General features: G+C 50.8%; 10 protein-coding genes across 10 annotated transcripts; 4 read left to right on the top strand and 6 right to left on the bottom strand.

Annotated features, from left to right (window-relative positions):
• Positions 1-145: 145 nt before the first annotated feature.
• TRIREDRAFT_70907 (uncharacterized protein) lies at positions 146-517 on the bottom strand (the record flags this gene model as incomplete). Its single annotated transcript, XM_006969825.1, has 1 exon — positions 146-517. A coding segment is annotated over one exon (372 nt), but the record flags the coding sequence as incomplete, so codon positions are not given.
• A 3,263-nt stretch (positions 518-3,780) lies between these two features.
• On the bottom strand, positions 3,781-5,602 carry TRIREDRAFT_70910 (GMC oxidoreductase; the record flags this gene model as incomplete). Its single annotated transcript, XM_006969824.1, has 2 exons — positions 3,781-5,313; positions 5,399-5,602. 2 exons carry the CDS (start codon positions 5,600-5,602, stop codon positions 3,781-3,783), a joined length of 1,737 nt encoding a protein of 578 aa, XP_006969886.1.
• Positions 5,603-6,660: 1,058 nt separating this feature from the next.
• Positions 6,661-8,026, bottom strand: TRIREDRAFT_70912 (uncharacterized protein; the record flags this gene model as incomplete). Its single annotated transcript, XM_006969823.1, has 4 exons — positions 6,661-6,833; positions 6,920-7,205; positions 7,366-7,650; positions 7,910-8,026. 4 exons carry the CDS (start codon positions 8,024-8,026, stop codon positions 6,661-6,663), a joined length of 861 nt encoding a protein of 286 aa, XP_006969885.1.
• A 966-nt stretch (positions 8,027-8,992) lies between these two features.
• Positions 8,993-9,757, bottom strand: TRIREDRAFT_70922 (uncharacterized protein; the record flags this gene model as incomplete). The annotated part of the gene is made up of 1 exon (XM_006969822.1): positions 8,993-9,757. A coding segment is annotated over one exon (765 nt), but the record flags the coding sequence as incomplete, so codon positions are not given.
• A 2,608-nt stretch (positions 9,758-12,365) lies between these two features.
• Positions 12,366-13,349, bottom strand: TRIREDRAFT_112540 (uncharacterized protein; the record flags this gene model as incomplete). Its single annotated transcript, XM_006969821.1, has 3 exons — positions 12,366-12,616; positions 12,753-13,150; positions 13,225-13,349. 3 exons carry the CDS (start codon positions 13,347-13,349, stop codon positions 12,366-12,368), a joined length of 774 nt encoding a protein of 257 aa, XP_006969883.1.
• A 373-nt stretch (positions 13,350-13,722) lies between these two features.
• TRIREDRAFT_112539 (uncharacterized protein) lies at positions 13,723-14,167 on the bottom strand (the record flags this gene model as incomplete). The annotated part of the gene is made up of 2 exons (XM_006969820.1): positions 13,723-13,950; positions 14,021-14,167. The coding sequence occupies 2 exons, from the start codon at positions 14,165-14,167 to the stop codon at positions 13,723-13,725; spliced, it is 375 nt and encodes a 124-aa protein (XP_006969882.1).
• Positions 14,168-16,292: 2,125 nt separating this feature from the next.
• TRIREDRAFT_112538 (uncharacterized protein) lies at positions 16,293-16,709 on the top strand (the record flags this gene model as incomplete). The annotated part of the gene is made up of 2 exons (XM_006969831.1): positions 16,293-16,452; positions 16,513-16,709. 2 exons carry the CDS (start codon positions 16,293-16,295, stop codon positions 16,707-16,709), a joined length of 357 nt encoding a protein of 118 aa, XP_006969893.1.
• Positions 16,710-17,510: 801 nt separating this feature from the next.
• TRIREDRAFT_70927 (uncharacterized protein) lies at positions 17,511-18,359 on the top strand (the record flags this gene model as incomplete). The annotated part of the gene is made up of 1 exon (XM_006969830.1): positions 17,511-18,359. The coding sequence occupies one exon, from the start codon at positions 17,511-17,513 to the stop codon at positions 18,357-18,359; it is 849 nt and encodes a 282-aa protein (XP_006969892.1).
• Positions 18,360-19,543: 1,184 nt separating this feature from the next.
• Positions 19,544-22,215, top strand: TRIREDRAFT_112536 (uncharacterized protein; the record flags this gene model as incomplete). Its single annotated transcript, XM_006969829.1, has 2 exons — positions 19,544-20,104; positions 20,170-22,215. 2 exons carry the CDS (start codon positions 19,544-19,546, stop codon positions 22,213-22,215), a joined length of 2,607 nt encoding a protein of 868 aa, XP_006969891.1.
• A 158-nt stretch (positions 22,216-22,373) lies between these two features.
• On the top strand, positions 22,374-22,553 carry TRIREDRAFT_70921 (uncharacterized protein; the record flags this gene model as incomplete). The annotated part of the gene is made up of 1 exon (XM_006969828.1): positions 22,374-22,553. The coding sequence occupies one exon, from the start codon at positions 22,374-22,376 to the stop codon at positions 22,551-22,553; it is 180 nt and encodes a 59-aa protein (XP_006969890.1).
• Positions 22,554-25,020: the final 2,467 nt, after the last annotated feature.

Genomic DNA, 25,020 nt, shown 5'->3' with positions numbered 1-25,020 from the left:
GCCTTTGGTCGGATCTGGTTGCTATGGATTTCGCACCTTTGTCCAAAAGCTCCTGGATAACCTGCACGTGTCCCTCTTGCGAAGCCAACCACAACGCAGTCACACCATCTTCTCCTTCGGCGTTCACATTCGCGTTATGTTCCAGGAGAAGATTGACGACCCCGATATGGTTTTGATTAGCTGCAATTGCAAGGGGAGACCAGCCGTCCTCTTCTCGAGCGTCTATATCCGCCCCGTTTATGATGAGGAGGTGGACTGTTTCGGTATGCCCGTCCTCGGTGGCTGCGTGTATTGGTAAGCGCTTTGATGGATGGACTGAGAAGTTAACGTAAGCGCCTTTTCGAATCAAAAGCTCGACAAGCTCAACATGTCCTCCCTGAGCCGCAAGCCATAGGGGAGAGGGCATCTCGATATCGTAGCTGTCCATGTGTGGGTCAACTTGAACACCAGCCTCCAACAGTATCTTAACCACCTCGACGTGGCCATTCTGTGCCGCCTGCTGAATGGGTGTGCGCATGTATTCCGTGGCGGCAGCGTTGATATCAACGCCACAGCACTTAAGCAAGAGTCTGACAGCTTCGAGATGGCCGTAGTAGGCGGCAGCCCAGATTGCCGTCACGCCGTGTTCATCAGGAACTGACGCGCATGAGAAATCCTTCTCTAGCAAAAGCTTTATCATGTCGAGGTTTCCGGATCGCGCTGCTTGATGGATAGGTTGGCAGACTCTTTGGCCAGGTGTGCGCGGTATTAACGGAACCACTGCTCCTTCAGTCTGCTGGATCCCGAGAATTATTGGTTCGAAGGTGTGAGGATGGCTGAAAAGATTATGTGAAAAGTATTCCATCGTAGGAACAAAATTAATGTCGCCGATGGGTGCGTCTACAAAGGGCGCCTGTATCATATTGATCAGTAAGTGGCCATGGTTATTGTCACAAATCAGCTTACTCGCAGAGGCGGAGGATTTGGTAGCTGAGGATTTGCCAGCTGGGGATTTGCCAGCTGGGGATTCGCTACCACCCGTCCATCAGTCTCGCCTAGACAATCTCTCAGATATTGTATAAGTCAGGCAGCGTATTTGGATGGCACGTACTCGTACTTGACCCAGCTTGATCAGCTCGGTTCCGCGCTCCTTTCGTCTTGTACTTGGATATCTGCCACTCGCTGAACTTGATTTTGTACTGCTGTTCACTATGTATTTGCTCTCAGTTAGCCTCACTTGCGATGGTTTTCCGGAAAGCTTCCTTACCTAGCTTTGAACCCTTTCGCCTCCATAGCTTTCATGACTTCTTTCAAGGTGCACTTCTGTACAACATACATCTGCTCAATCTCGCCTTTGTGCTGAATCCAAGCATGCGAAGGTGGGCTCCGCACCTTGTTGCGTGTGCTCGAAGACATGGCGAGTCAGATGAGGGCTAACTGACTGTCAAAAGGAGGATGTGAATACTGCAAGATTGCTTGATTCGGAAGAACCAACTGAAGAGTATTCTGCATTGAACGGCGAGGTTCATCTTGAAGGTCAGGGGCCGTCTTTCAAAAGTTCAAACTTTTCGAATGCCATGCCTTGCACTGCCGTGCAAGGACCAATCGCTGCTTCGTAAACTGAAAGTTCGAGCAGAGGCTGAGAAATTTCTGGACGAAAGTGTGTGTCCAAGCTGAACTTTTGCCAAGCCCGATCCCTTGCATCGCCGTATTCGCGAAAGCTGTGCAGGTAGGACCAATCGCCACGCGAGATGGGAAGATTTTTGGCAGGATTTGAAACATTTCTGACCGTACTTCCCATCTTCCCAAACGATCTTGAACATTGCACCAATAGGAATTTCCCAAAAGTTTCCAATGTCACGCCGCCGGCCACGTAGCACCTGCACCTGGGGGAGGCTTTTTATTGAGAGAACACCACAAGTCACGATTCAAATTGGTGCAGTCAAACGCATGGTCCAATGGTCTGAAAGTTCCGATAATCAGGGACAGAGGCTTCGTTTGGGCACCGAAGTTGATATCTCTTTCTGTTGAACTTTCTGAAAGTTTGGAATATCCCAAAACAGAAAACACCCCAGTTCTGGGCTGTTGGCCGCCCCCCTTTTGTTCCTAATCATCGGCATCGCCTCCGAGAAGATCCCTACCCCTGTGTTGATTCGCGAAAGCGTGACATTTTCCTTGTGCGAGACAGAGCCAGAAGCCAATCCGCTCTCTCCTACAGTGGAGACGAGCTCGTAGCCTTTAGGCATAGCAGACGCCTCAAAACACTCGAAGAGGACAGCTCGAACAAGGCTACTTCTGACGTAAAGCCAGACAGCTTCAACTGGCCTGGGCAGTCTTCGGATGATGAGACTGAGTATGAGAGGCTTGGGAAGCTTCAGTTTGGCCACTACCTTAATACTTTGCAACGTTGCCCGCAAATCTGCAACAGACAGCGCACTATATTGATGATATCCAGCTTATGTCAAATATAGTCGAATTCCACAATTTTCCTCCGAGGGCAGGTCATGACGGCGTCTCGAAGATCTTGGAAGTTGCCATCCCTTCGATAACCGGTTTCCAACTTCTTGAAAGTAACCCGTAGCAAAGTTGAAAGAATGTCGAAAGTTTGTGGATACAAAGGAGATTCACGCAGTCTAGGTAGTCTGGCCAAATGAAAGTTTCGCTTATAATGCTCTTGTGTTTCTCTTTTGCATTTCCCCTGGTTTCTTGCCTTGTACTTGAGCATATATGATACCATTTTCTTTCCTAGATATACCCCATTCATCTCCAGGCTCATATCGAACGATATCCTTCTTCTCCTTCATTCTCATTCCATCAGAAGCTCTGGCGCATTGTTGTCTATCATTGTCTATCTGCATCGAACTCAAACATAAGAGGGACGTCTTATAGCTTTACAAGCTATTCTCATTCAAAGAAGCAATGGATTCATGCGAAGCCAATACCAGCAAGTCCTCGGCCTCACGTGAAGAGTCTGGAGGACAACTTGTTCTGGTGAGCCTACCATAATATTTTGAAAAAGGATTCTGCTGACTTCTGCTGAAGGCTGAGAATCCCAATGCGCCGCTGTTCAAGACCCTACTCCAGCAGCTGGATACCCTCAATCACAAGGACGCGATGATGGATCGTTGGTTGGGAGAGACCCTAAAGGAAGAACCGTATAATGGTTTAGGAACTAGGAACCCCCAGTAGAACTGCAAGTAGATGAAACGGCCAGATTCTATGTGGCTTCGGTTCAACGACATACACTGCATATCAAGGGCGGACTATATGTCAGTTCAAGCGGGCCAAGTTTTATGTGGATGTGGAAAGAAGCGAGTGGCGAGGAGCGTTCTTGGACTGAGTGAAGGTGGAAGGGAGTACACAAACGACTGTGTAACTTGCTTGGAAGGATAAACGGGACAATCATTGACTGAGATAGAACCTCCTTGAATATGAATGAATTGGTGTTAGTGATATTGAGCCTGGGAGCAAGATCTTCAATTGGCCTGACACGTATTACACTCACACGGGCCTACTGGACTCGGAGAGAGGATGTGTTGACTACTGGCTAAGACATGATTGATGGCTGATGCTGGATGCCCTAGATAGCAATATGTTATAGGTTTGATATAGTACAAAGGCGTGCTGAGGGAAACTTTCGATGCCATGAGGATGAATGCCATACCCCAGCTCAACGGGTGGCCTGGGATCAGGCATAAGCACACATGCAGAGTACTTTGCAACTTTCCATACACGCTACCCATTCTAATTGATACCATGAGATAGACACTTGTTGAGCGCAATCAGTCCATCAGTCATCGTCTAGATGTCCCCCTTTATAATGGCCGCCGCATGCTCGGCCACGCCATACACCGTCGCCTGAGGATTCGCCCGCGGTGTCAGGGGGATGATGCTGGCGTCGGCAACCCGCAGATTGGGGACGCCGTAGACGCGCAGCTGCGCATCCACCACGCCGCCCAGGGCCTCAGGCATCATGGAGCAGGTGCCGGTGAAGTGATGAGCGCCCACCGCAGTCCGGCGCAGGTACTCCTTGGCCTGCTCGACGGCGGTGTTGCGCTTCTCAACCGCCTTGAGGTGGCTGGCGAGCGGCTGGGCGCTGGCAATGGACTCGACGAAGCCGAGATGGCGCGCGAGGACCTCGATGTCGAGGGGATGCGAGAAGTAGCGGGGGTCGATGGCCACGTCGGTCGCGGACGTGATGTGAACGGAGCCTCGCGAGAGCGGGTGCGCCAGAAGGAGAGCGATGGAGAAGTGCTTGCCGTTGCCGGCGGGCGGAGGAGCCATTGTGCCGTCGGGGTTGAAGGCTGCGTAGCCCGGGAACGAGATGTAGTATCCCGAGGCCTCCTCCGGCGACGTCAGTATAGAGCGGACAAAGTTGGCCTGAGCCTCGACGAAGGCGGCGTTGTCACCCGTATTGGCGCTGGTGATGTACTTGCTTATGAGCTCCTCGAGCTCGGCCTTGCCTTCGGCAGTCTTGATGCCTGGGAACGGTAGCTGGGCGGCGTTGTTGGTACCGCTGCTGGCAAAGGGGCCCAGCTGCTGCGCGTAGGCGGCCATGGCGGCTTGGAGAGCAGCCGGGTCCTGGCGCGCGAGGCTGTCCATGGTCTTCTCGTTGTCCTGTGCCTCAAAGCTTAGGCCGCACATGAGGTGGTTCTGCAGGTTCTCGCCGACGTTGGGGTTGTTGACGACGACGTTGATACCCAGCTTCTCCAGGCGCTTTGCATCGCCGATTCCGGACAGCTCGAGCAGCCGGGGGCTGTTGATGGTGCCTGCGGTCAGGATGATCTCCTTGCCTGTGGCGGTCTGCGTCTCGCCGTCCTTGATATACTCGACGCCCGTGGCAGTGACTGCGTCCCCGTTCTTGTCAAAGAGAATCCTGTTGACTGCAGCCTTGGGGATGACGGTGAGGTTGTCGCGACTGCGGGCCGGCTCCAGATAGGCATTTCCAGCGTAGCTCCTCGTCTTGGACGCTGGATGGATGGTGTCTGGAACAAAGAGGGGACCGCAGGCCTGTCTGGTGGTTTCTTCGCTCTTGGGGAAACCCAGCCCCTCGAGCGTCTGCTGCCAGATGCTCGGCCAGGCATTGTCGGTGTCCTTGGGGTAGCTGAGCTGGAGCGGTCCCGAGCCCGTGACATCTGCGGACGGCGACGTCAAGGTGTACGACTTGGCCAGCGACCGCGAAAAGCTGTCCCAGTCCCAGCCGGGGTTGCCGAGCTTGTGCCAAGCATCTACATTTGCCCTGGATGAGTGCGTAAAGGAGAGGCCGTTGATGGCGCTGGAGCCGCCGAGGACTTTGCCTTGGGGAAAGGAAATGGCGCGGTTATTGAGGCCGGGCTGGGTTGAACCATCTGTGAGCTGGAGGCCCATTGGTGATGGAGTATTTGTTTGGAGACAATATGTCATTGACTTGCTCACATACCTGGGGGACTGTCTTGAACTTCCAGTCTGCGTCTGTGTTCAGAAGTGTCGGCCACATTGCCGGCACTGACAGGCGGGCATCCCCAGTCAGGTCCTCGCCTGCTTCCAGGACAAGGACGCGCTTTGAGGAGTCTTCAGTTAGACGTGCCGCCAGGACCAGGCCTGCGGTTCCGCCGCCGACGATGATGTAGTTGTAGCTGGTCATGATGTTGATGAGAATGACAACGTGTAGGAGAATGAATTGGAATCAAGTGTTGAGGTTGAACGAAAGTGCCTCGCGGAGGGGTATAAGTGAGGAGACACCAGAAGGATTCGATGATTGCAAATGGACCACGGCCAACAACTATGAGATGTCATCCTTCGTGATGTTGACAAATCGTCGGTTCGATTTTAATCGGGCTTATCACGAAGTCAAGTCCGCTTACGGCATTCGCAGTCTAGTCGGCATGTCGTGAGGCCATTGGAGGTTTGGTATGGAGGGGTTGCGTACCATGTTGATGTTGGTTCCGAATTAGATCAGACACAGACAACGACAAGAGGGAATTGTTCGACATCAACACCAACAGGACATCAGCACGTTTTTGTTTCGCTTATGCCTAGTCGGGAAGAGGAACCCTGTCGAGGTCGCAAACGGTGGCCGTGGATGACAGAATGGCGCTTAACTGGGCAGAGAGAGCCTCTGTCATTGGCCACCCACTGCATTGGCTTGCACCGGGGGCACTGGTGGTTGCTTTAACGGCGGAATGGGTGGGCGTGAGATCTTAAGCTTGTCATATCCAGTGGAGGTATTTCAGTCGTTGTCTCGGTTTCTTGTCTTTCTCAAGACCTCTGAACCTCCCTGATGTAGGCCGTAGAACAACGGGGCTCAGGTTCCGCTTTCAAATACGTGATACAATGACTGCGGTTGTATCACGGATATAGCTTCTCACTTGAGGTCGCTTGAGGTGGCATGCTCACGTGTGACCGAAGGATCGATCCTGTCTCGAATCCCTGTCGATAATCATGGAGCAACCCTTTGAGATCCAGCCCCCCGGCCATCGATCGGTCTACTACAAGCTGCTCGCTCCACTTCTTCGAGCCGAAAGGCACTTGAAATAGATGGCTGATGTAGCGGAGTTGGTGTCAGGAGGGCCCGATTCGAGCCTCGAGATTATTTTCTCTACATTGTTGTGCTACTCTGAAGATATAATGCTAAATGTTTTCGGCAGTTAGAAAACGAATGTGTGTGCATTGTTGCTTCTTGAAAGTCTCTATCAAGCTCATCTATGGGGTAAAGGGCCACCCATTGATACCGGCAGTATACAGCTGGCTCTGCTTAATGGCATCCGCCTTCGCCTTGAGCTCGTCCACGTCCCAGTTGGCCCAAACCTGGCGGCCGCTGAGGAAAGCTGCCTCAGGGCTCGCCAGCCAGACCATGAAGTGCGCAGGAAGTTGAACTAGCAGCATACGCCAAAAGCATTAACACGTCAAGACTCCCCAAGATCCTGAAGTCGCAAGGCAAGAACAAGAAGTAGAAACGCACCTTTGTCCATGGGAAGGCTCTCGGCTTTTGCACCGCTCCTGGTGAATATGTTTGTCTCAATCATGCCAGGGTGTACGGTTGCCGCAAAGAGATTCGAGTGCTCGGCGGCCAGGAACTCGATCAGCTTCGTCTGCGCGAGCTTTGACGCCATGTACGCTGATAGCCCTGGGACCATGGTCGCTGGGAGGGTTGCAGTGCCTGTGGTTACTGCGAGGACCGCTGCATGAGCAGTATTCGCCGTGGGCAGAAAGGCATGAAGCGAGGCATAGGTGCCTTTGGTGTTGGTCTAGTTTCGAAGAGACCAAGCGGCCAGCGCATCTCAGCACGTGTTTCCCAAGAAGCTTCATATATAGTTGTAGGTCTACGGTTCGAGGCCGACGGTGACACCATCAGGTAGTGGTGATTATTGTATCATTGTACGTGCTTGATGGATAGAATGGACACACCTCAAACGACTGCCAGAAGTCTGCAAAGTTTGAACTCGCAATGGTTGAGGGCGCGGCGACGTGGCCAGCCGCAAGAATGAGCACGTCCCACGTGCCAATGGCGGCGGCTGCCTGAACCAGAGACTCCTCGCTTGTGACGTCGACAACGTGGACTGATGCCGAGACGGTGGAGGGCAGCGCGGCAGCCGTCTGCTTGAGCGAGGCTTCGGTTCGTCCTAGGAGGGCGACGCGAGCAGCTCCGGCGGTTGCAAATGCAATGGCCGTCTCTCTACCAATGCCGCTGCCCTTTATGTAAGAATGGCAAATGCCATATCATCAGCTTCGTGGAACAAACATACAAAGTCTTCACTCTATGTCGACAAATCGGGGATCCGAGTGTCTCCGTCTCTCCACCTATCCGAGCAAGCGTTTTGAGCTGGACAGGTGGGATGCAGTGTCTTGTGTAGACAGGTTGCCTCATGGTGATGTGTAGCCACACCAAGTTCACCAGGGTATAAGGATACTCAGACGGAGAAGCGTCGGGGCTTAGATGGGAGGTACTCACAGCGCCGGTGATGACCACCGTCTTCCCGGAGGCGCTGAGCTGGGGCCGCTCGGGCGAGATGGCGGCATAAGTATCATTCCGCCAGTTTGCCGTGGCAGAGGGAAATGGAGGCTGCATCGTGTGATTTGTGCCAAAGTTGGCTCTCGGGAAAGTTGAAGAATATTATATATAGCTTGGTGTTTTCTTCCTAAGTTTGGTAGTTGAAGGGGCGAATAGATTCCTGTATGATATCAACAGACTTCAAGCTTTGTGCGGGAGCAGTTTGACGTCTGAGGCAATCTAGGCCAGCCTTATGTAGTCGTATACCCCGGGCGTCAAGTCGGAGCCAAGTGCTGACAGGGACCATAGAAGGAGCGTGTAAGCCACAAACTGTGCCTCCCACTTATACGACGATGGAAATGTTAATAAACAGCTGCATGTGGGCAGCATGGACGAGACGGTGCTTATCAACGACGTTAAGTCCGTCCATTACACGCAGCGGCTCCGGCTCACGCAGTTGCCTCCTCTTGAACTGACAGGATCGGATTCTAGTGCGTGTTTCTATATCCGCCTCTAACTGGGCATCTGGGTCTAAGTGGTTCTCTAATGCAAGCAGGACAGGGATGTCATTCCAACAACACCCGTACCGTCTTACCAACAAACGACAATCGATGGCGAATTAGCCAAGTGCTGCAAGCCGGTTGAACGGGGTCGTTGGGTTGCTAACAGTCTGCAGTCTCCCAGGGAAGTCAACTGCTGATGTGGCTCTGCTATTTAACGGTGCTGCGCATCGCATCTGTAGAGCTGCGCTTCTCGGCGGCTGCTTTTTCGGGGCGTAGGCTGTTTCTAGACGATGGTCTGCTCGGCCTTGCCCTATCAAGAGGTTGCATCAGCATCAATGTTCCTCATTCTATGCTGTGATGATTATATATGATAAGTCGCGTGTTCATGATTGAGACTAGTGATACATCGGAACTGTTGGTCGCTGTCACGTTCAGCATTGGCTTCAGGCAAGTGGCTCTCTTGACCCGAGATAGAGATTTCCTGTACTGGGTGACTAGAACCAGATACTGAGGCATAATCCTCTGTCATCTTGTTACCAAGCTAGAAAGGTTGAAATGACTTGGCAACCAAGGACAGATGACGAGAGGTCATCTTCTCGAGTCGGAGCCCAGCCAACTGCCTCGCCGTAGTAACGACTTGATGCATCTGGTGACCATTCAACTCGAGTCTTGCCAGCTCATCAGTATAGCCATAAGCATCACGAATGTCCATCGCCTGCTTATCCAATGACTGAATATTGTCAAGCAAGTTATGCCAGACATAAGTCCGGTTTGGTTCCGTTAGAGGTTCATAGTGTAAGGGAAGCTGAATGCATGAGTTGAAGGCTTCGTCAAGACGATCGAGGCGATTTGACTCGAGGATAAGAATCCCCTTATAATCGTCGAGAGCGCGTAAAAAGGCCGAGACGCGCGCATTTTGGGCCACGTCGTTGACATTGCGCCGCTCGAGAAACACTTCTGCCCCGACCAACAGAACTATGCAGCCCCAGGTTTTGGCGAGGTGGAATATATCCTCCAAATGCTTCTGCACGTCTTCGGGCGTGGTGCCAACGTCACTGCATCTCACAGTGCAGAGGGGTTTCTCAAAAAACTCGGCAACACTCTCAGCTGTGAATGTCTTCCCCGTTCCGGAAGCTCCGCGCATAAGCATGGTGAAGCCATTGTACTTGCTGTCTCTCACACCAGACTGTGTCTGTAATGAGAGCTGGCTTCCAAGGACGTTCATGATGAGATCTTTGGTTTCCGGCTCTGCGATGAGCTGGTCGAATGCCTTCCCGTTCCAGGCTATTTCTCGAATGTGGTCGACGTCGACTTTCTCTGCATTGCACCCTTGTCAGTCTGTTGCCAATGCTTTGCATGCTTTGAGGGCACGTACCCCATCTCTTGCGCCGAAGATCATATCCCATGACTGCACGAGGGAAGAGATACAAGTCTGGCTCGGACGGAGCATCTTTCTGATCGATAAATGCCGGTTCTACCTTCGAAATACGCAAACCTTCTCTACTGAGCCGAATGTCTTCTGACCCAGGATGCAAATCAGAATATGTCCGACAGTCTATCATGTAGCGCTGCTCTGGCTATAACCATCTGTTAGCAGTGGTCCTCCTTGAATGGTAGTGGCGCTGTTGTGAGGAACTCACGGTATAGCTCTTGTCCTTTGTGCCATAAGAGACATGCTTGCCGTTGCGACACTCCCATAATGTTTTGCCTCGTCGTGCAAGTGTATCTCGCACCTCTTGTGAGGCGAAGCGAAGCGGAAACACGCCCAGGTCAGCAATGGATATCTCTGCATCCTGCGTTGTATCTGCGTCCAGTTGGATGCAGGGTCTCGTTGTCATCCGATAGAAATTGCCATCATACCGGTATGACCAGGCATCCACTTCCCATCTCCGCTTGGACACCTTTCCATCAGTAAATGGAGGTACCTCGTCCGGGCCTTGAGTGCTGGGTTTCTGTGCAACTTCCATGTCTTGTAACCATGAAGTTGCTAGACGAGCCTCAAAGCCACCTTCAACGCTGCAAACTAGAACGTCTCCAGGTTGGATCAAGTAGCCCATTGAAGATGCAGAGACCATTCCACGCTTGAAGTGGTCGTCGGCTTGACTGTGAGATTTGCTGTAGGCCTCATCCATCCATCTCATCAGACTTTGCATGGCCTCTGCCTGCGAAGGTGTCAAGCCATCAAGCATGTCTTCTCCGACTGCGATAACAGTACCACCACTGATGAGGTGCAAGGATCTCTTTGTCCGAAACGAGGCAGGAGGGCTTCTTTTGTGTGGCCTCATCTCTTTCCGCAAGCTTCTCCATGGCCGTCATCAGCTCCTCTGAGACAAGCCTGACAGTTTCTCTATCGGGTTCGAAGAATGGCGTTGAGCATTCGATAACCTGCTGCGAAGTCTTCTTCGTCAACGAGCATGTATGCTTCGAGTAAGTTTTGTAGACCACAAAATGTAGAGACTTGTAGAGGCCGTAACCCTCAGGATACAGCACCGGGGAGTAGGCCTCGAGAACGAATTTGTCGCCCCATCTGACCCAACGCGGTTGGTCAAGGTATATCTTTGCACCATCTTCCCCAGTGACGCAGTGGAATACCGCAAAGGTGGCCTTCTTTGCGTCTAGTAACTGCCGCTGGAGACGTTGGTTCTCGTCCTGCAGTGCCTTGACCTGTGCTTGCAGCATTATGATCGTCTGGTATGGGTTTGGCTGGTTTGGCGACATGGTGCCCATCGTGTTTCTGATGGCCATAGCGGGGTGTTCTTTCATAGTACCCATCACTGCTGGGGACATTGGCTGAGGAGGGCTGTGTATGTGTGATGATGGGACGACATGATTGGCTTGTTCTTGACGAGCCATTTCTAGACGCCGTTTGTTCTGGGCCTCGAGCAGCCTGAGTTGAATATCGTAGTCTTCCAGCACCAGGCGACCGCGGGTTGTGAGCGCAGGCTTCTGTGGTTCCTCGTGCCGTTGATCGTCATCAAGGGGCGTGTCTTCGATAGAACCTTGGCCTGCGTTTGCGCTGTCTGGCTTTGACGGCTCTCCATCAAACACCGTCCAATCCGTTTCGCTCAGGCCCTCTTGTAGCTGAGCTGCTTGAAGGATCTGAAATCCATCGTTGAAGGAGCTGCCCGATATGGACTTGTCTTTGGGGGTAGATTGTCGCATTGCTGCCAGGCCTTGAATGGCGCTATTATCCAGGCTCATAGCCTCCTGTAGTCTTTGATGACTTGAAGAGGGCTTCCGTAGCTCGTTTGTTTGTCCAGACTTCTCAGCTGACTGGCGCGGGTCTGCTCAAAAAGAAGAAAAAAAAAAAGGGAGCATGAGGCGTGGTATTAGAGCCTCTGGATACCGATGCGATGCTCTCAATGGCTGCGGCGACAATAGCATGGCATTTTTGTACGGTTTGCCTTTGTCTGAAGCAGAAGGCGGCGTCCTAAGAATGCTGGACCTTGCACATGGATGCCTAACGGGCTTAGGCGTCCAACCAATACATGTACTGTGTCCGAGATTCTGTGACACAATAAGGACCGACTCTCGGCATACAAATCCTTACCAGTATGTGACCCTTGCATCTAAGTAGGCATATTCAGCATTGGGCGATAGTCTGCCGATATGCATGCTACGATCCGCGTTCAATCCTTGAAGCAATAGATGAACATTGACAAAAGAAAGATAAGAGTGCGAAAACATCCAAAATGGATGTTGGGCTCTGGGAGAGATCACACAGATGAGCATCTTAGAGAAAAAGACAGCTTCCAAACGTACTGTACGAAAAACGGAGTCCTACCAGAGGATATCTTATGATACGATTCCTCATATCAAGGCACAATACCGCTGATAGCCTTTGTTGTCATTGACACTGCACAACAGCTGGCGCGCGCAGTCGGGCTTGTGATGTCTCCTTTGCCCAGCGCCATTTATATCAGTGCCGTCGGAATAGCCTGGGTAACGCGCCAGCATGGTCGGAGTCGCTCGTAGCCGTAGACACAGAGCAGGAAGTAAAAGAAGCAATTCTCTTCTTTCGGTTTCTGAAGGATGGCGTTGGCGAGGTATGTCATAGCAGTGTGCCACCAGATGGTGTAAGGGGAAGAGGCAAAGTGAAGCCTGTAGTTGATCATGAGCTGTTTCAGCTGGCGAAGCTGATGCGATACACGCGTTCTCCAGAGTGCTGTAAGGGCTGGTAGATGTCCTTAGGTGTAGGCTCTTTATGTTGCCAATCGTTGAAACCTGAAGAGATCGAGGATGGCGGCGTGGAGCCATATGCTGTGGGCATAAGTAGAGTCTCTCGCGCGCAATCAAGTTACGTCGCCTCTGAGCAACGGATAAAGGGGGTTCATACTGCAAGATTTGCACATAGTGCGGGCTTTGATCGTTTCGACATAGTCTCCTGGGGAGGCGGTTGCTCCAGCCCAGCAGCTCCCGGAACTTGAGTTCTGCAAGGCAGAAAGTCCTACGATCGCCCTTGAGCGGACCCTTGTGCCTGTACAGCAAGGCCAGCTCAGGTGATATGGACCAACATTGACAGATGCAAGGGAACACTCCTGAGCACTCCTCCCATATACGGAGAATCAGGTTCAGCCTGCGAACTTGTGCCTGTACTATCGGACTCTGATTCGTGATTCTCTTGGCGTCAGGAATCGGCAGCCTGGGCGGGGCGTTGGGGCATTGTAGGCCCGGCTTGTGGTAGAACAAGGACATGTGACTGCTTCAACACGAGTGAGCATCGAGGCTTATCGACCTGGGGGTGGCGGAGTTATAAAGACTTAAGACACTCACGTTATCCAGTTGAAAGACCCCCAAGCTGCGTATAAATGAGCGCTCCGTGCTGGCTCTGGCAAGCTGCTAATGTCCTCCTGCTTGTGGTTGCCCGCAACCCCAAAGAGGCCCATGCGGACAGCCATTTCAGAAGCATCGTTGAGGTATGTCAGGACGACGTGATCTCTTCCCAGGCGTAGAAAGCCCAGGCTCACGAATTATCAAGCAATTTGTTTAGCAGCGAGTCGACTTTGCGTTTGCGTTTCTTCTCTCAGGGTCAGAAGTCGGCTGTCATAGAGAGACTGAGACTGCGAGCGTCCTGCTGCCATTTTTATACGCCCTGCATACGTCAGAGTCTGTGTCCTTTTCGGAGTGAATCAACTGCTGGTATGTGGCCTCCTCGAGCGTATATATGCCGAAATTGGGTATGATAGGATAGGCATCTGGGTATGAAGGCCCGAATTCCATTGTTCAAAAGGCGTCGCTCATCATGGTCATTTCAATGGCCGCATTGGGTTGTTAGGTGACCCCTTCACCTCTGAGGCGAGCGAGGATAGCCAACGGATCAACCTCCCTCTTGAGGCTTCGTACTCTTTCGAGGATCTGGTCGTCCGGGAGAGCGTTAAGGGTACGGAAGATTTCTTGCAAGAGCGACTGAGATTCTTCAGATAGCCCAGAGTCATCCCTGTACGTGCAGCTGTTTGGTGTATGCTCGCAGGCAGAGCATACTGGTCTTTTGCCGTCACACTGGTTGTGCCTCAACATCAGCTCAGATCTGTCGGCTTCATTTACTTTGAAGTACACAAGAGGGGCGTACCCGGGTCTTCTTCCGGCGACAGGCGTTGCAGGCCACCGAAACACTGATACGACGTCGCTTGTTGTTCTCGACAGCCTCCGAAGGGGCCGAAGCAGCGTCGTGGGAGTCCTGGGCGGGCTTCGGCGTAATTGGCACGTAATTTGGCATGGCGGTGGTTCCTGATCGCTTGGTAGTCAATCACTTGCAGACAATCCTATCAGGCTGCATTTCTTGATATAGATCTTGAGCTTGCGGAATTGTTGGGTGGCCGTGACCAATTCTTCTGAATAACATCATGCTGACGAGCGGCGACGGCTCGCACCTTTTAACCAGCGCTTAGCGTCAAGACATGAACATGAACATTCCTGGCAGTCTGACGGGCGATAGTTAGGCATGACGCGAATTGCTATGACCTTTGGACTGAGGGTGACCGCATCGATCGGGAGAAGTTGCATCATCCTTAGCCAATATTAACTGATCCCGCCAGTCATTGTCGTGGAGAAAGGATCTACTCCAAACTTCAGTCAACAATGCTTGAACATGTTGAGTGGAAACATCTCTTACTTTGAGTATGTTGAAGTCAAATCATCGTCATGTTGATGCACTTAGTGTCGCGAGGGACTCAACTGTCCTTTACTGCCGAATTGATGATTGAAGCACAGGGCAAAAGAGCTCGTCAATTGCCGCATATCTTGTGAAAGGGAACAAAGTATACGCACTTTGCACTTGGTGCATCTGGCTCCACGGCTTCGGGGCTGGCACTAGGCTTCAGAAAAGAACCGTTGACTGGATCAAGGATGCTCAGGGATAGCCAATAACTTTAGAGCGGTGCCAGAGAGAGGAAACCAGGATGAGAGCGGTTATTCTGCGAATGCGAAAATGGAAGCAAAATCAAGGTTTAAAGGATTACGAATATCGTGAGTCCCACAAAGAAAACACACCTGTGAATCGAAAGGAGAGCGAGACGGACCCCCAGAGCTATCCTCCTCGCCTCTGTAGGATACAGATGAAGCTTTGTTGGGGTACTCTAGAGTCTTCAGTGTCACACGGAAATCCGTATCGGCATATTTGGGCATACTGTCGGACAGTTGCGCCGCTGCGGAGAAGACTCTCCAGGTTTCTGAGCCCCTGCCGAGGCCGTTGCGGCGCTGGTTTCCGGACCTCTCGGAATCCTGCCAGGACCGGACCATGCGGAGGGCGCTCCACAAACTCTCCCCATGGGTAACGGCTTATAATAACAGGCTGTTTATTGTTTCAATAACGTATTCAACTATTTGCTCACTGGTCCCGGCCCGAACCGCCACAATGGATACCCAGAGATGCGATTCTCTTCTGATGCTATTGCCCTCAGGGAAAGGTGTTCAAGTCGCGACATGACCAGTAGGTATGCTTCAACTACCTACCTACTACATCGGGCAACGTAGCACTTTCCAAGTAAATTGAGAGTAAACAACTTGCGGTAAACTTATGGCACCTCCTGCATGCTGCATCAATCCCAATGTTACCTCCAAGTCTTCTCTTCATTTTCTAGAACCTTTTAGCCAGACGAAATTTCGACAGCTCTTGGATGTAGCGCTATTCACTAACAACTAAGCTTAATAGCACTCCGTCCCCCGTTCCTCTGCCTCAATGCAGTATAATGTGCGATTGCCTACTCAATACCTGTACAAGGAATAATAGGGGAACACGTGCAGTCGTTGACGAGCCCCTAGCATAAAGCTACGAGTAAATCGCTCTCCATGGCCTGACCCCTTAATCGTCGTCTTCAAACCATGTGGGCCAAATAATGCAGTACGTTTTCAAGCCTGCTAACAACCACTTTTCATCATTTGAGTGATACAAAAGAAGATGACATGGTAAAATCTACACCGCTCCCATATTTCAACGATCCAGGATCGCTTCAAACCTGTTGCCGATACGGAGAACGATGAACGAAACCCAGCCCAGGCCTCTTCAGCGCCTGTGTGCATTTGTGGGGGAACCGTTGTGGAGGCTTGGCGTCTGATGGACAGGGGGGATTGCTTCGCTCGAAATTGGGATAGCCTTTGCTCGTATCGACTTAGAGTCGCATCGCTGCCAATACGTGGAAACGGCCAGGGATATTGGCGAAATACGAAGGCAAGGAGACGCTCCACCTTTGATGTTAAAGCACGTATATAAAAGACTCCTTTTCGGCAGCTTGAGCTACTAGTATTGCTTTTGTGGGAAAGAAAAGACAGCAGCTTTCACACTCTTTCAAATTACTTACGCACTTTCTTGCAAGACGCTCATTAGCTGCCAAATAACCGCCATCATGCGTGCCTCTGTCGTCCTCGCTGCTCTTACCAGCCTCGTTGCTGCTGCTCCCCAGATCCAGATCTCTACCGGCGAAATTGGTCTCATCTTCACCTACACCAATGGCTCTCAGTCCGAGCAGAAGTGGGTTGCTGAAAGCGCCTCCCCGGTGGCTCTGAGTACGTATTTGCCTCGCATCTAGAGTCTTCAGGATCGCATATACTGACCCTTTACAATAGACAGCGGCGGCATTGTTGACAACGTTTTTGTCCGTCCCCTCGACAACCCTGCCGTGCCCGGCCACTATCACGGTGCTAGCTGCTCTTTCCTGGATTTCCAGAGCCGTGACCTGGGTGTCGGTCACGTCAGCAGCCCTGGCATCATCATTCTCGAGTCCAAGGACGTCATTGAGTACGTCCAGTGCAAGACTGATTAAGATGGAAGAGATGCACGGGTTCCGTTGGCGGCGGTGGAATGTATTGAGATTCAGCCGGAGGATGTATATATTATCAATTTAATCAAGCTTTATACGCCCTTGATACTTGGTTGTACTTTTTCAAATCTTGATAGACGAGGTGTACCATGTAAAGGTAAAGCGTCAAGCAAAGCTCGAAAACAGCTGTTCAATGATGAATGATCTGAGACGGTCTCAAGGCGATGCGGGGCCAATGATGAAACGGGAGACAAAGGCACGGATCATGCTATTCACCAACTCCATTGATGCATTTAGAGACTCGTTGGCTGTGATTGTCTGATGAGTTCGAACAAGCATGCGCGGAGACTATGAGGCAAAGTACTGCATCAGTTGACACCGTCTCTGCTGCATAAAATGCCAACAAGGCTGAATAGACTTTGTTCAATATGTTGAATTGGATGAGTAACAACCACTGATTTGCTTCCCAGTTGTGTGTTCACTCTGCAGTTGCTCAAGGAGACTACACAGCCACTGAACAAACTTAACACCTGAGACTGAGATTTGCTTTCTGTCTTTGAGATTCGCTGTATTAAGTGTTCATTCCCTTTTTGAGCAACGAATCATATGGGTAGGCAATCAACTCCCCACTGATGCACTTTGCATTGAAGAACTCGCATGAGATGTCTACAAAGTAAACGAACCTCCCCCCTCGTTCTAGATGCACCTCATCTTCTACGACAACACTTCATCCTGGACCAAGCTCCCAGGGCTTACTCACTCCACCAGTCAAGGTTTCAACCATCGTCGTACTCAGACTTCAGAATGAAGATTTCCACTGTTGTCACCTACTCACTGCTCGCTTGCCATGTCTATGCAACTCCTATTACGTTCAAGCGTGACATCCTCCACGGACCCATCGCACGCTCTTCCAGATCCTTTCAGCAGAACCGCTCAGAAGAGATTCATCATGGTAATCGAGCCTCTTACAGCTCAATCTGGTCAGGGGCTGTCATTGATTCGCCCCCAGAAGGCGAGGCTTTCAACAGCGTGTCAGCCAGCTTCGTCATTCCCAAGCCAAGCATTCCCGAGGGCAGTCCTCCCAATAATTACTACACCGTCGCTGCCTGGGTGGGAATCGACGGCGACACAGCTTCAAAGGCCATCCTGCAGACCGGCGTCGACTTGACCATCGAGGGTGGTCAAGTGTACTATGAACCCTGGTATGAGTGGTGGCCAGATCACTCATATACCTTTTCCGAGAACCTTGCCATCTCTCCAGGCGACGTCATCAAGGCCACCGTCAGCGCAACTTCGAGCACATCCGGCTTCGCAACCATCGAAAACGTCTCCACGGGCAAGCTTGTTACCAAGTATCTTACTTCTACCTATGCCCTGGCACAGCAGAATGCTGAATGGATCGTCGAAAACTACATGATGGGCCTTGGAGCTTCAGCTCATCATACGCCTCTGGCAAACTGGAGCAGCATTGTCTTTACTGATACGAAGGCGTCGACTCGAAAATCCTGGCTAGACGCTTCGAATGCTACGGCTATCAACATGGCGCAAAACAAAACGGTAATTACGGAAGTCACTATTGACGGTTCAAGTGTCATTGACACATACATCTTCACAGGCAAGACGCCCAACCTGAAGGCTGATGACACAGGTTGAGGGAACTACGTTTGCTTGGAGTGTTGACCTTGCTTTCAGAGTTGGGATTGCTAGTTGCCTCATACTTGATTGAATGGTATTATGTGTTCAACCTGGAGCACAGCAGTGTCCAAGAGACGTTTTCACCTAGAGTGCATATGTATGGCCTTTTTTCTAATGTCCAATAAAAATACTCTTCCAAAACCCATTGTCCATCACCTAAACTGAAGTATAAGATCCTTCTGCAGTGCCCTCGAGCTTGGCAACCAATCTTATGCTTCCTCTGCATAAATAGGCCACCCCTGCCACCTCTATGCACACGGACTTTAGGAATTGAAGTAAACGAGCAGGGAGCCATGAGATAAAGACTATGGATAGGCAAAAAAAGACAAAAAAAACATACAACAGCCGGTGTTCGCTGGTGGTCACCCACCCAACTACTAATCTGCCGGTTAGTGGCTTATCTATGGGGGAGCAGACGGGACCCCGAGTTTTCCACTACCTATGGTCGTATGTGATAGGAGATGCTGCATATTCAGATTATATCGACAACCTGGTATCACAATGCGTGTTGAAGCTCAGTTGTCTCCATGGTTGTAATATGGGGGGTGCCCAAACTGAGTGACTTGAATACCTATGCAGCCCTAACTGTGCAGTATGACATATTGAGGAGTTGTGGTGTTAGATCTCTGGTCTCCACTTCCTATCCAACTGACGAGGACCTTTGAAGGTCTAATCTCATCGCAGTTGCTTGTTTCTTGGCCGCAAGCTACATGTTAGGTACTCAGCCTTCACATGTATGTAGAAAGTCGGCGTATTTGGCATGAAAATGGGCATGTTCTCCCAACTATATACACTCCTGGAGCTAATCCATGACAGCACATGGAATGCTGGTGAAGAGGTCCTTGTATGGATTATTCGAGAATCTTCATGGGTAATCATTACTTACATCACGGCTTTACCACTTATTCGGAGCAATTGACGATCCTTGCAGTTGACTCCGCATACATACATGTAGCCTTGTTGCCTGGAGAATTGGGGGTGTCCAATGACAGCGCGCGGACAAAAATAGATGCATGGCGAGCGAAGGAACAGACGAAATAAGCAGCTTCTCTTCGGGCCTAGACTTCTCGTCCTTTGACAGGCACTTGATCAAAGCTGCCCTGTTGAGCTATTTCAGCGCACTACAAAGCCGGAGACACAACATGCCAATGGCCTGTGGGATGAGTGCTGGAAACATGTACAGCTATTCACCGCTCCAAGGTCGTCGGCACATTCGCCTGCTTCGCCTGCTTCCAGACTGGAACGAGGATGCGCCTCTCCGTTCTCAGCTCTTCGAATATTCCATGTGCGAGCTGGGAGATGGACCGCACATGTACGAGGCCCTGTCCTATGTCTGGGGGAGCTCGGAGAGGCCTTATACGCTCCATATCGACCAGCAGTCTTTGCCCATCACGGCAAACCTGTATGAAGTCCTCTTGCGTCTTCGCAACAAGATGATTGAGCGCATAATATGGATTGACGCTGTCTGCATTGATCAAACCAACATGGAGGAGCGAGGAGAGCAGATACAGCACATGGCCGAGATATATTCCAAAGCGAGCCGTGTCATTGTATGGCTTGGCGAGGCGGCAGACGAGAGCGATCGAGCCTTGAAGCAAATACGCATGTCTGCAGATCAAGAGCAGCAGAAGTCGTTGCTGACCGAAGAGGACCGGCAGGCGATTCTTTCCATAGTCCAGCGGCCCTGGTTCCGTCGAATATGGGTAACGCATCCACTACGCACCAAGCAACAGATTTAGAAACTAGGTATACTGACAATATTGCTTAGGTTCTTCAAGAGGTTGCTGCCGCTCAACATATCGTCATGATGTGCGGCACTGAAAGGATTGATGGATACGCCTTCTGCTTGGGCCTCCCCTCATTGCTGCCATACGAAGACATACCAAGTCACATCCGTTCAGTTACCTATCTAATGAGAGGATCCATCTTTCGGCCAAAATACAAGACTAATTCCTCAGGAGGCATATCTCTGGATGTTCGGCCTCTGGGCGGGTTGGTCGACATGTACCACGCACACGAAGCTACAGAGCGCCATGACAAAGTATTCGCTCTACTAGGTATGAGCTCTGACAACCCTGGCGCTTCTGGACTATCCCCCAATTACAAAATTCCTTGGGATGAACTTATGGCACGGCTTGTCAGGTTTATACTGGGCGAAAAAGTGCTTGTCTGGTCATGGAGCCACCAGCAGGCGGCCGCTATATTCGCCAAAGGTTGCGTTATTGGAATAGTCTCGTCCGTTCAGATGGTCAAAGATGACACTCGAGGAGACCGGCAGCATGTCAGCATCCAAATGCAGGACACACTCGGGCCATCATGGACTGTTCCCGTTGCGGTCAAGCCAATTGAGGTCGGCGACGTTTTCTGTCATCTTCTCGGAGCGACAAGCCCAATGGTCGTCAGGCCACGGGGTGAATATTTCTCCGTTATCATGGTCCAAGTTGCGCCCCCCAATAACTCGGAGACGGAATCAACAAACTCTGAACGGCTGGTGCAATCAGGCAGCTCTTCTACACATGACTTTCTACTAGTATGGGACTGGGATCATTCTCATGAGGAAACGCAACATCGAGATTATGAGGCATGGCTGGCTAGTCGATCCATTCAGTCGCCTCAGTCGAACAATGTGGAGTCCGAAGGCTATATCAGCAAACAAACGCGTTCATGGAACGTAGCTCTGATCCTGAGCGATGCGGGAAGCAACGAGGAGTCAGTTGTCAGCATGCTTGAAGAGATGAAGAACACATGCACACCAATCTCTGTACAAGTGGATGGACGAGTGCTCATGTGTATGAGCAAACTTGCTCTGTCATACGGAAGGATGGGACGATCATGGGAAGCAGAGGTTGAGTTCTGGCGAGTGTTCTGGATGATGAAAAGCTCTCGACAGGCAAACGGCGACCTTATCAGGGAACTGAAAAGCTTTGGATCAATGTGCAAAATCCACGGCCACATAGCAACGGCAAAGAAATTTGAGAAAATAGCAGGCTTGCTAGGAATGGCTCGACAGTTTCCCATCATTAAAGACGAGGACTTTGCCGTGGTCCTTGCAGAAGCAAGTATCAGGGGTGTGGAAATCTCAGAGAAGATTGTTACAAAAGCAGAGAAGCGATTCCGCAGCGCAATGGATAACGACGAAACACCAAGTCGAAGAAGATATGCCGCTACTCCTTTGGACCTATTGCTTGCAAGAGCAGTATGGAACGGCAACCTGGAAGCGACGTACCTTTTGCTTTCCCACAAGAAAGCGCAAGTCAACGAAGAAGTCTTAATCCATGCAGTGAGGAGCCGGGACAGTTCCCCTTTATGGTGCATTATAGGCAGACAAAAAGACAAGATCCTCATCGGGGAGAACATCGTCATCACGGCAGCCCAGAAAAGCAACGAGTTAGTCCTGCAGTACTTGCTTGAACGACATGAAGACAAGGTTCAAATCACGGAGAAGGTGCTAGTAGCGGCAGCGGCTAACCGGGAACGCTCGGTGTTGGTTTACCTCCTGGGGAAGTGGAAGCACAAATTCCATATCACAGAGACAGTTGCCATTGTGGCAGCACATAACGAAAAGTTTCCGGCATTAAAGGCTCTACTGCAAGAGAAGGGGGACGAGATTGAACCTACAATGCAGGTGGTCATGGCAGCAGCGAGTAATAGGGAAAAGTTGGTGCTGCACAATCTAGTTCAGGAAAAGGGGAGCGAAATCGGGATGACAGAACAGGAGGTTATGGCAGCGTGGAAGGAGGAGCATCTGTTGGCGACAGGACGTGGTGATGATGTACTAGGTGGAATAGTCGGAAACATTCATCTGCGGAGATAATATGATAATAGACAGTGATGAAAAAAAGACAGTATCAACATTGTCTTCACTGAGCAATGTGGTGATGTGATGCGGTGCGAGGGAGGTCCTCAAAGTCGAACACCTCAACCTCCATCTTGGTCGATGTACATCAGGATATAATATGGAAAACTGCACAAATGTCTATTTACAGAGCAAAAAGGCAAAAGACATACAACACCAGGAGTTCGCTGGTCGTCACCGACCCAGCTACTACTCCGGCGCTCATCTGGTTATCAATCGGAGATCAGACGGGATCCAGATTTCTCAGGTGGCTGTGGTCGTATGTGCCCGGGTCAGTGATAGGTTGGGCTATATAGATAAAGAGACGGTGGGGACGAGAAGAAATACATACACATATCTCATTACCAGGGGTGCTAACGGTGACGATACTGGGATGAGTTTTAACAAACGGGCCTCACCAGGTTCGTTAATCGATTGTGTGGCGACGTTAAGGAGGCTTTATTTAAATATCCTCTGACCATGCAATAGGGTCATATTGACAGGCTGCAGCCCCAGTAAAGAAGTCTGCCACTCAGCACAACTCGAGAAAATCCGGAATCCTGTTGTCTGAAGCATCTTGTCGTTCGTTGCGGACGTAGTGTTTCCCAACCGGGCTGCCAAACTGCGTCGTCCGCAGTTAGGTAGTCCAGCTAGCGCATCCTGATTCAGTGGGAAGGATAGAAATCCCTGGAGACCAGAGTCACGAGCTGACGAGGAGCCTAAGCCATATTGATGGAAGAGCTTGGCAAGGCTGCCACTTTTGAAACTGTCCGTAAAATTCTTGACTAGCTAGGTGTTGCCAATAACGAAGCTGGTCTCGATGGCTTGGACGGCGCTATGCTGGGCAGCCCGAGGACCAGTACAAGCATCACTCTTTGTTTCTTCAACTCCAAACCGCCAGCACACGTCGCTATGCCCCTCGTGAAGACCCCACTGATAAGTCTATAAGAGTTCTGGGTGAAAGAGATGAGATCTGGACGCCACTGGGAACAGGCATTTATCACGACACTGGGGATGAAGTGCTATAGTTACTAACCATCTAATGAGGAGTACAGATTGAGATTCTTCTCGGAAAATAGTGAATGGACGTGGAGTTTATTGTGATTTCTGCAGGGAGGGTATGCATGTTCATAAATACAATACAGTGTTCACGTAGTCGTTCTCGTCGCTCGATTAATGACATAAAGGAGGCATCCTGACCAAGCCTCTGCGCTGCTTCCCTTCTGATAGTCACAGATGTTGAGATCCATGTTGACTCGTATGTATTGGGCATTTCGAGATACCCTTGGATATAAATTTTACAACACTTTCCCAGACCTGTGGGACATATTGTTGCAGTATTTTAAAGCCCTTTCCCTTCAAAACCCCCCCAGAAACGGTGTCACCGGCAGCAGGAAAGAGAATCCCATCCATTTCCATCGTTGGTCACTGCCATCCAAATTCGAGCATCCTACCCTACCAACCAAGTTGATAACACAGCTCCTGTCGAATCTTTTGTCAAAATATAAATATGTAAGGCAGACATGGTGGGTTGACACTCAACTGTATCATGCGACTCCAGCCGCTCTTGCGTTCAGACCGACAGGAAGTTGCAACTGGGGATGCTGAGATATAAAAACCATCAAAGCTGCACCTCCGACCTTCTTCGTCCCTTTTCCATCAGTCTCGTCATTTTCCTCTCGACGCTCTACACATTTACCCATGCCATTTATTATTTCTTCCGGTCAGCGTCTTCACTGCCGCTTCGATGAAACAATGACCTCTCATCTTGACATAATTGCCTATGCAGTGTCTATTCAACCAGTGGCGATCCGTCTCAGAGCAACTCGCCAGTACGCTGGCTCCAACGGCCTTCATTAGATCCTGCGAGGGATCTTCGTCGCGTTTGGAGGGGATTCTCATCATTGACGGGCTCCTAGGTAGGGACCCCTGATATAATCCCCCGGAGTCCCAATAAAGACAAAAACAGAGCCGAAGCTGGCAAACCAGCTCCTTGCCATGCTCTTGACGACAGAAGTCATCCTTCTGAGGGATGAAAGGGGTGAGAGGGGGACGGGTTCACGCTTTCTCTTCGGAGTTTCCTTGACGCCGCACCCTACCAGCCGACTCGTGACATTAGCGAGGGCTGACAAAGGAAAACAACATGTTTTAGGTTTCCCCCCAACAGCCAGCTTCCCAACAGCCATACGCCTCCACGACCGATCGAAATTCCGCTTTTGGGTTCCAAGGGCGAAGCCCTGCTGTGAGTTGAGAAGGATGTTGTCTACATGATGTCATGTATGAAGGTTGTTGCTGGCTACATGTACAGATACGCAGAGCGGAGAGCTGTGGGAAATGTCTGGTCTTCAGCAGCTTGTATTCAGTTTGGAAGAAAGAGGCATCACACATAAAGGTTGGGCGTCTTTGTTGCTTCCATTTTCCAATCTGCTTCAAAATCTCTGGCGTATGCAGGTACATGTATGTAGCGATTACAAGTTTTTGTTTATTTTCACTGGCCCAATCTGCCATATGTGCACGAATCGGAATCGATCGATGAAAACGACAAGGCAATTTGATTTGATCATCTACCGGCGGCCGAACAGTACTCGGTTGCATTGTCTAACCAGGGATATGATTCAGTGATGAGCTATTCTACGTCTCAGAGGAGCTCTCAATAACGCTGGTTCCAAGAACCGTTATCGTATCCCAAAGGGATCTTTTGTTGCGTTTGGAGCGTTTCATCATTGACGAATTTTGTGTCATCCTTTTGCAGAAGCACTCTCGGTGAGAAAAGTGCAGTGCCGA

This window comes from Trichoderma reesei (assembly GCF_000167675.1).
Source record: "Trichoderma reesei QM6a unplaced genomic scaffold TRIREscaffold_44, whole genome shotgun sequence".
In the NCBI taxonomy this organism is placed as follows: Eukaryota; Fungi; Ascomycota; class Sordariomycetes; order Hypocreales; family Hypocreaceae; genus Trichoderma; species Trichoderma reesei.
Note: the sequence above shows the minus strand (reverse complement) of the source record. Positions and strands in the feature narration are given on the sequence as shown.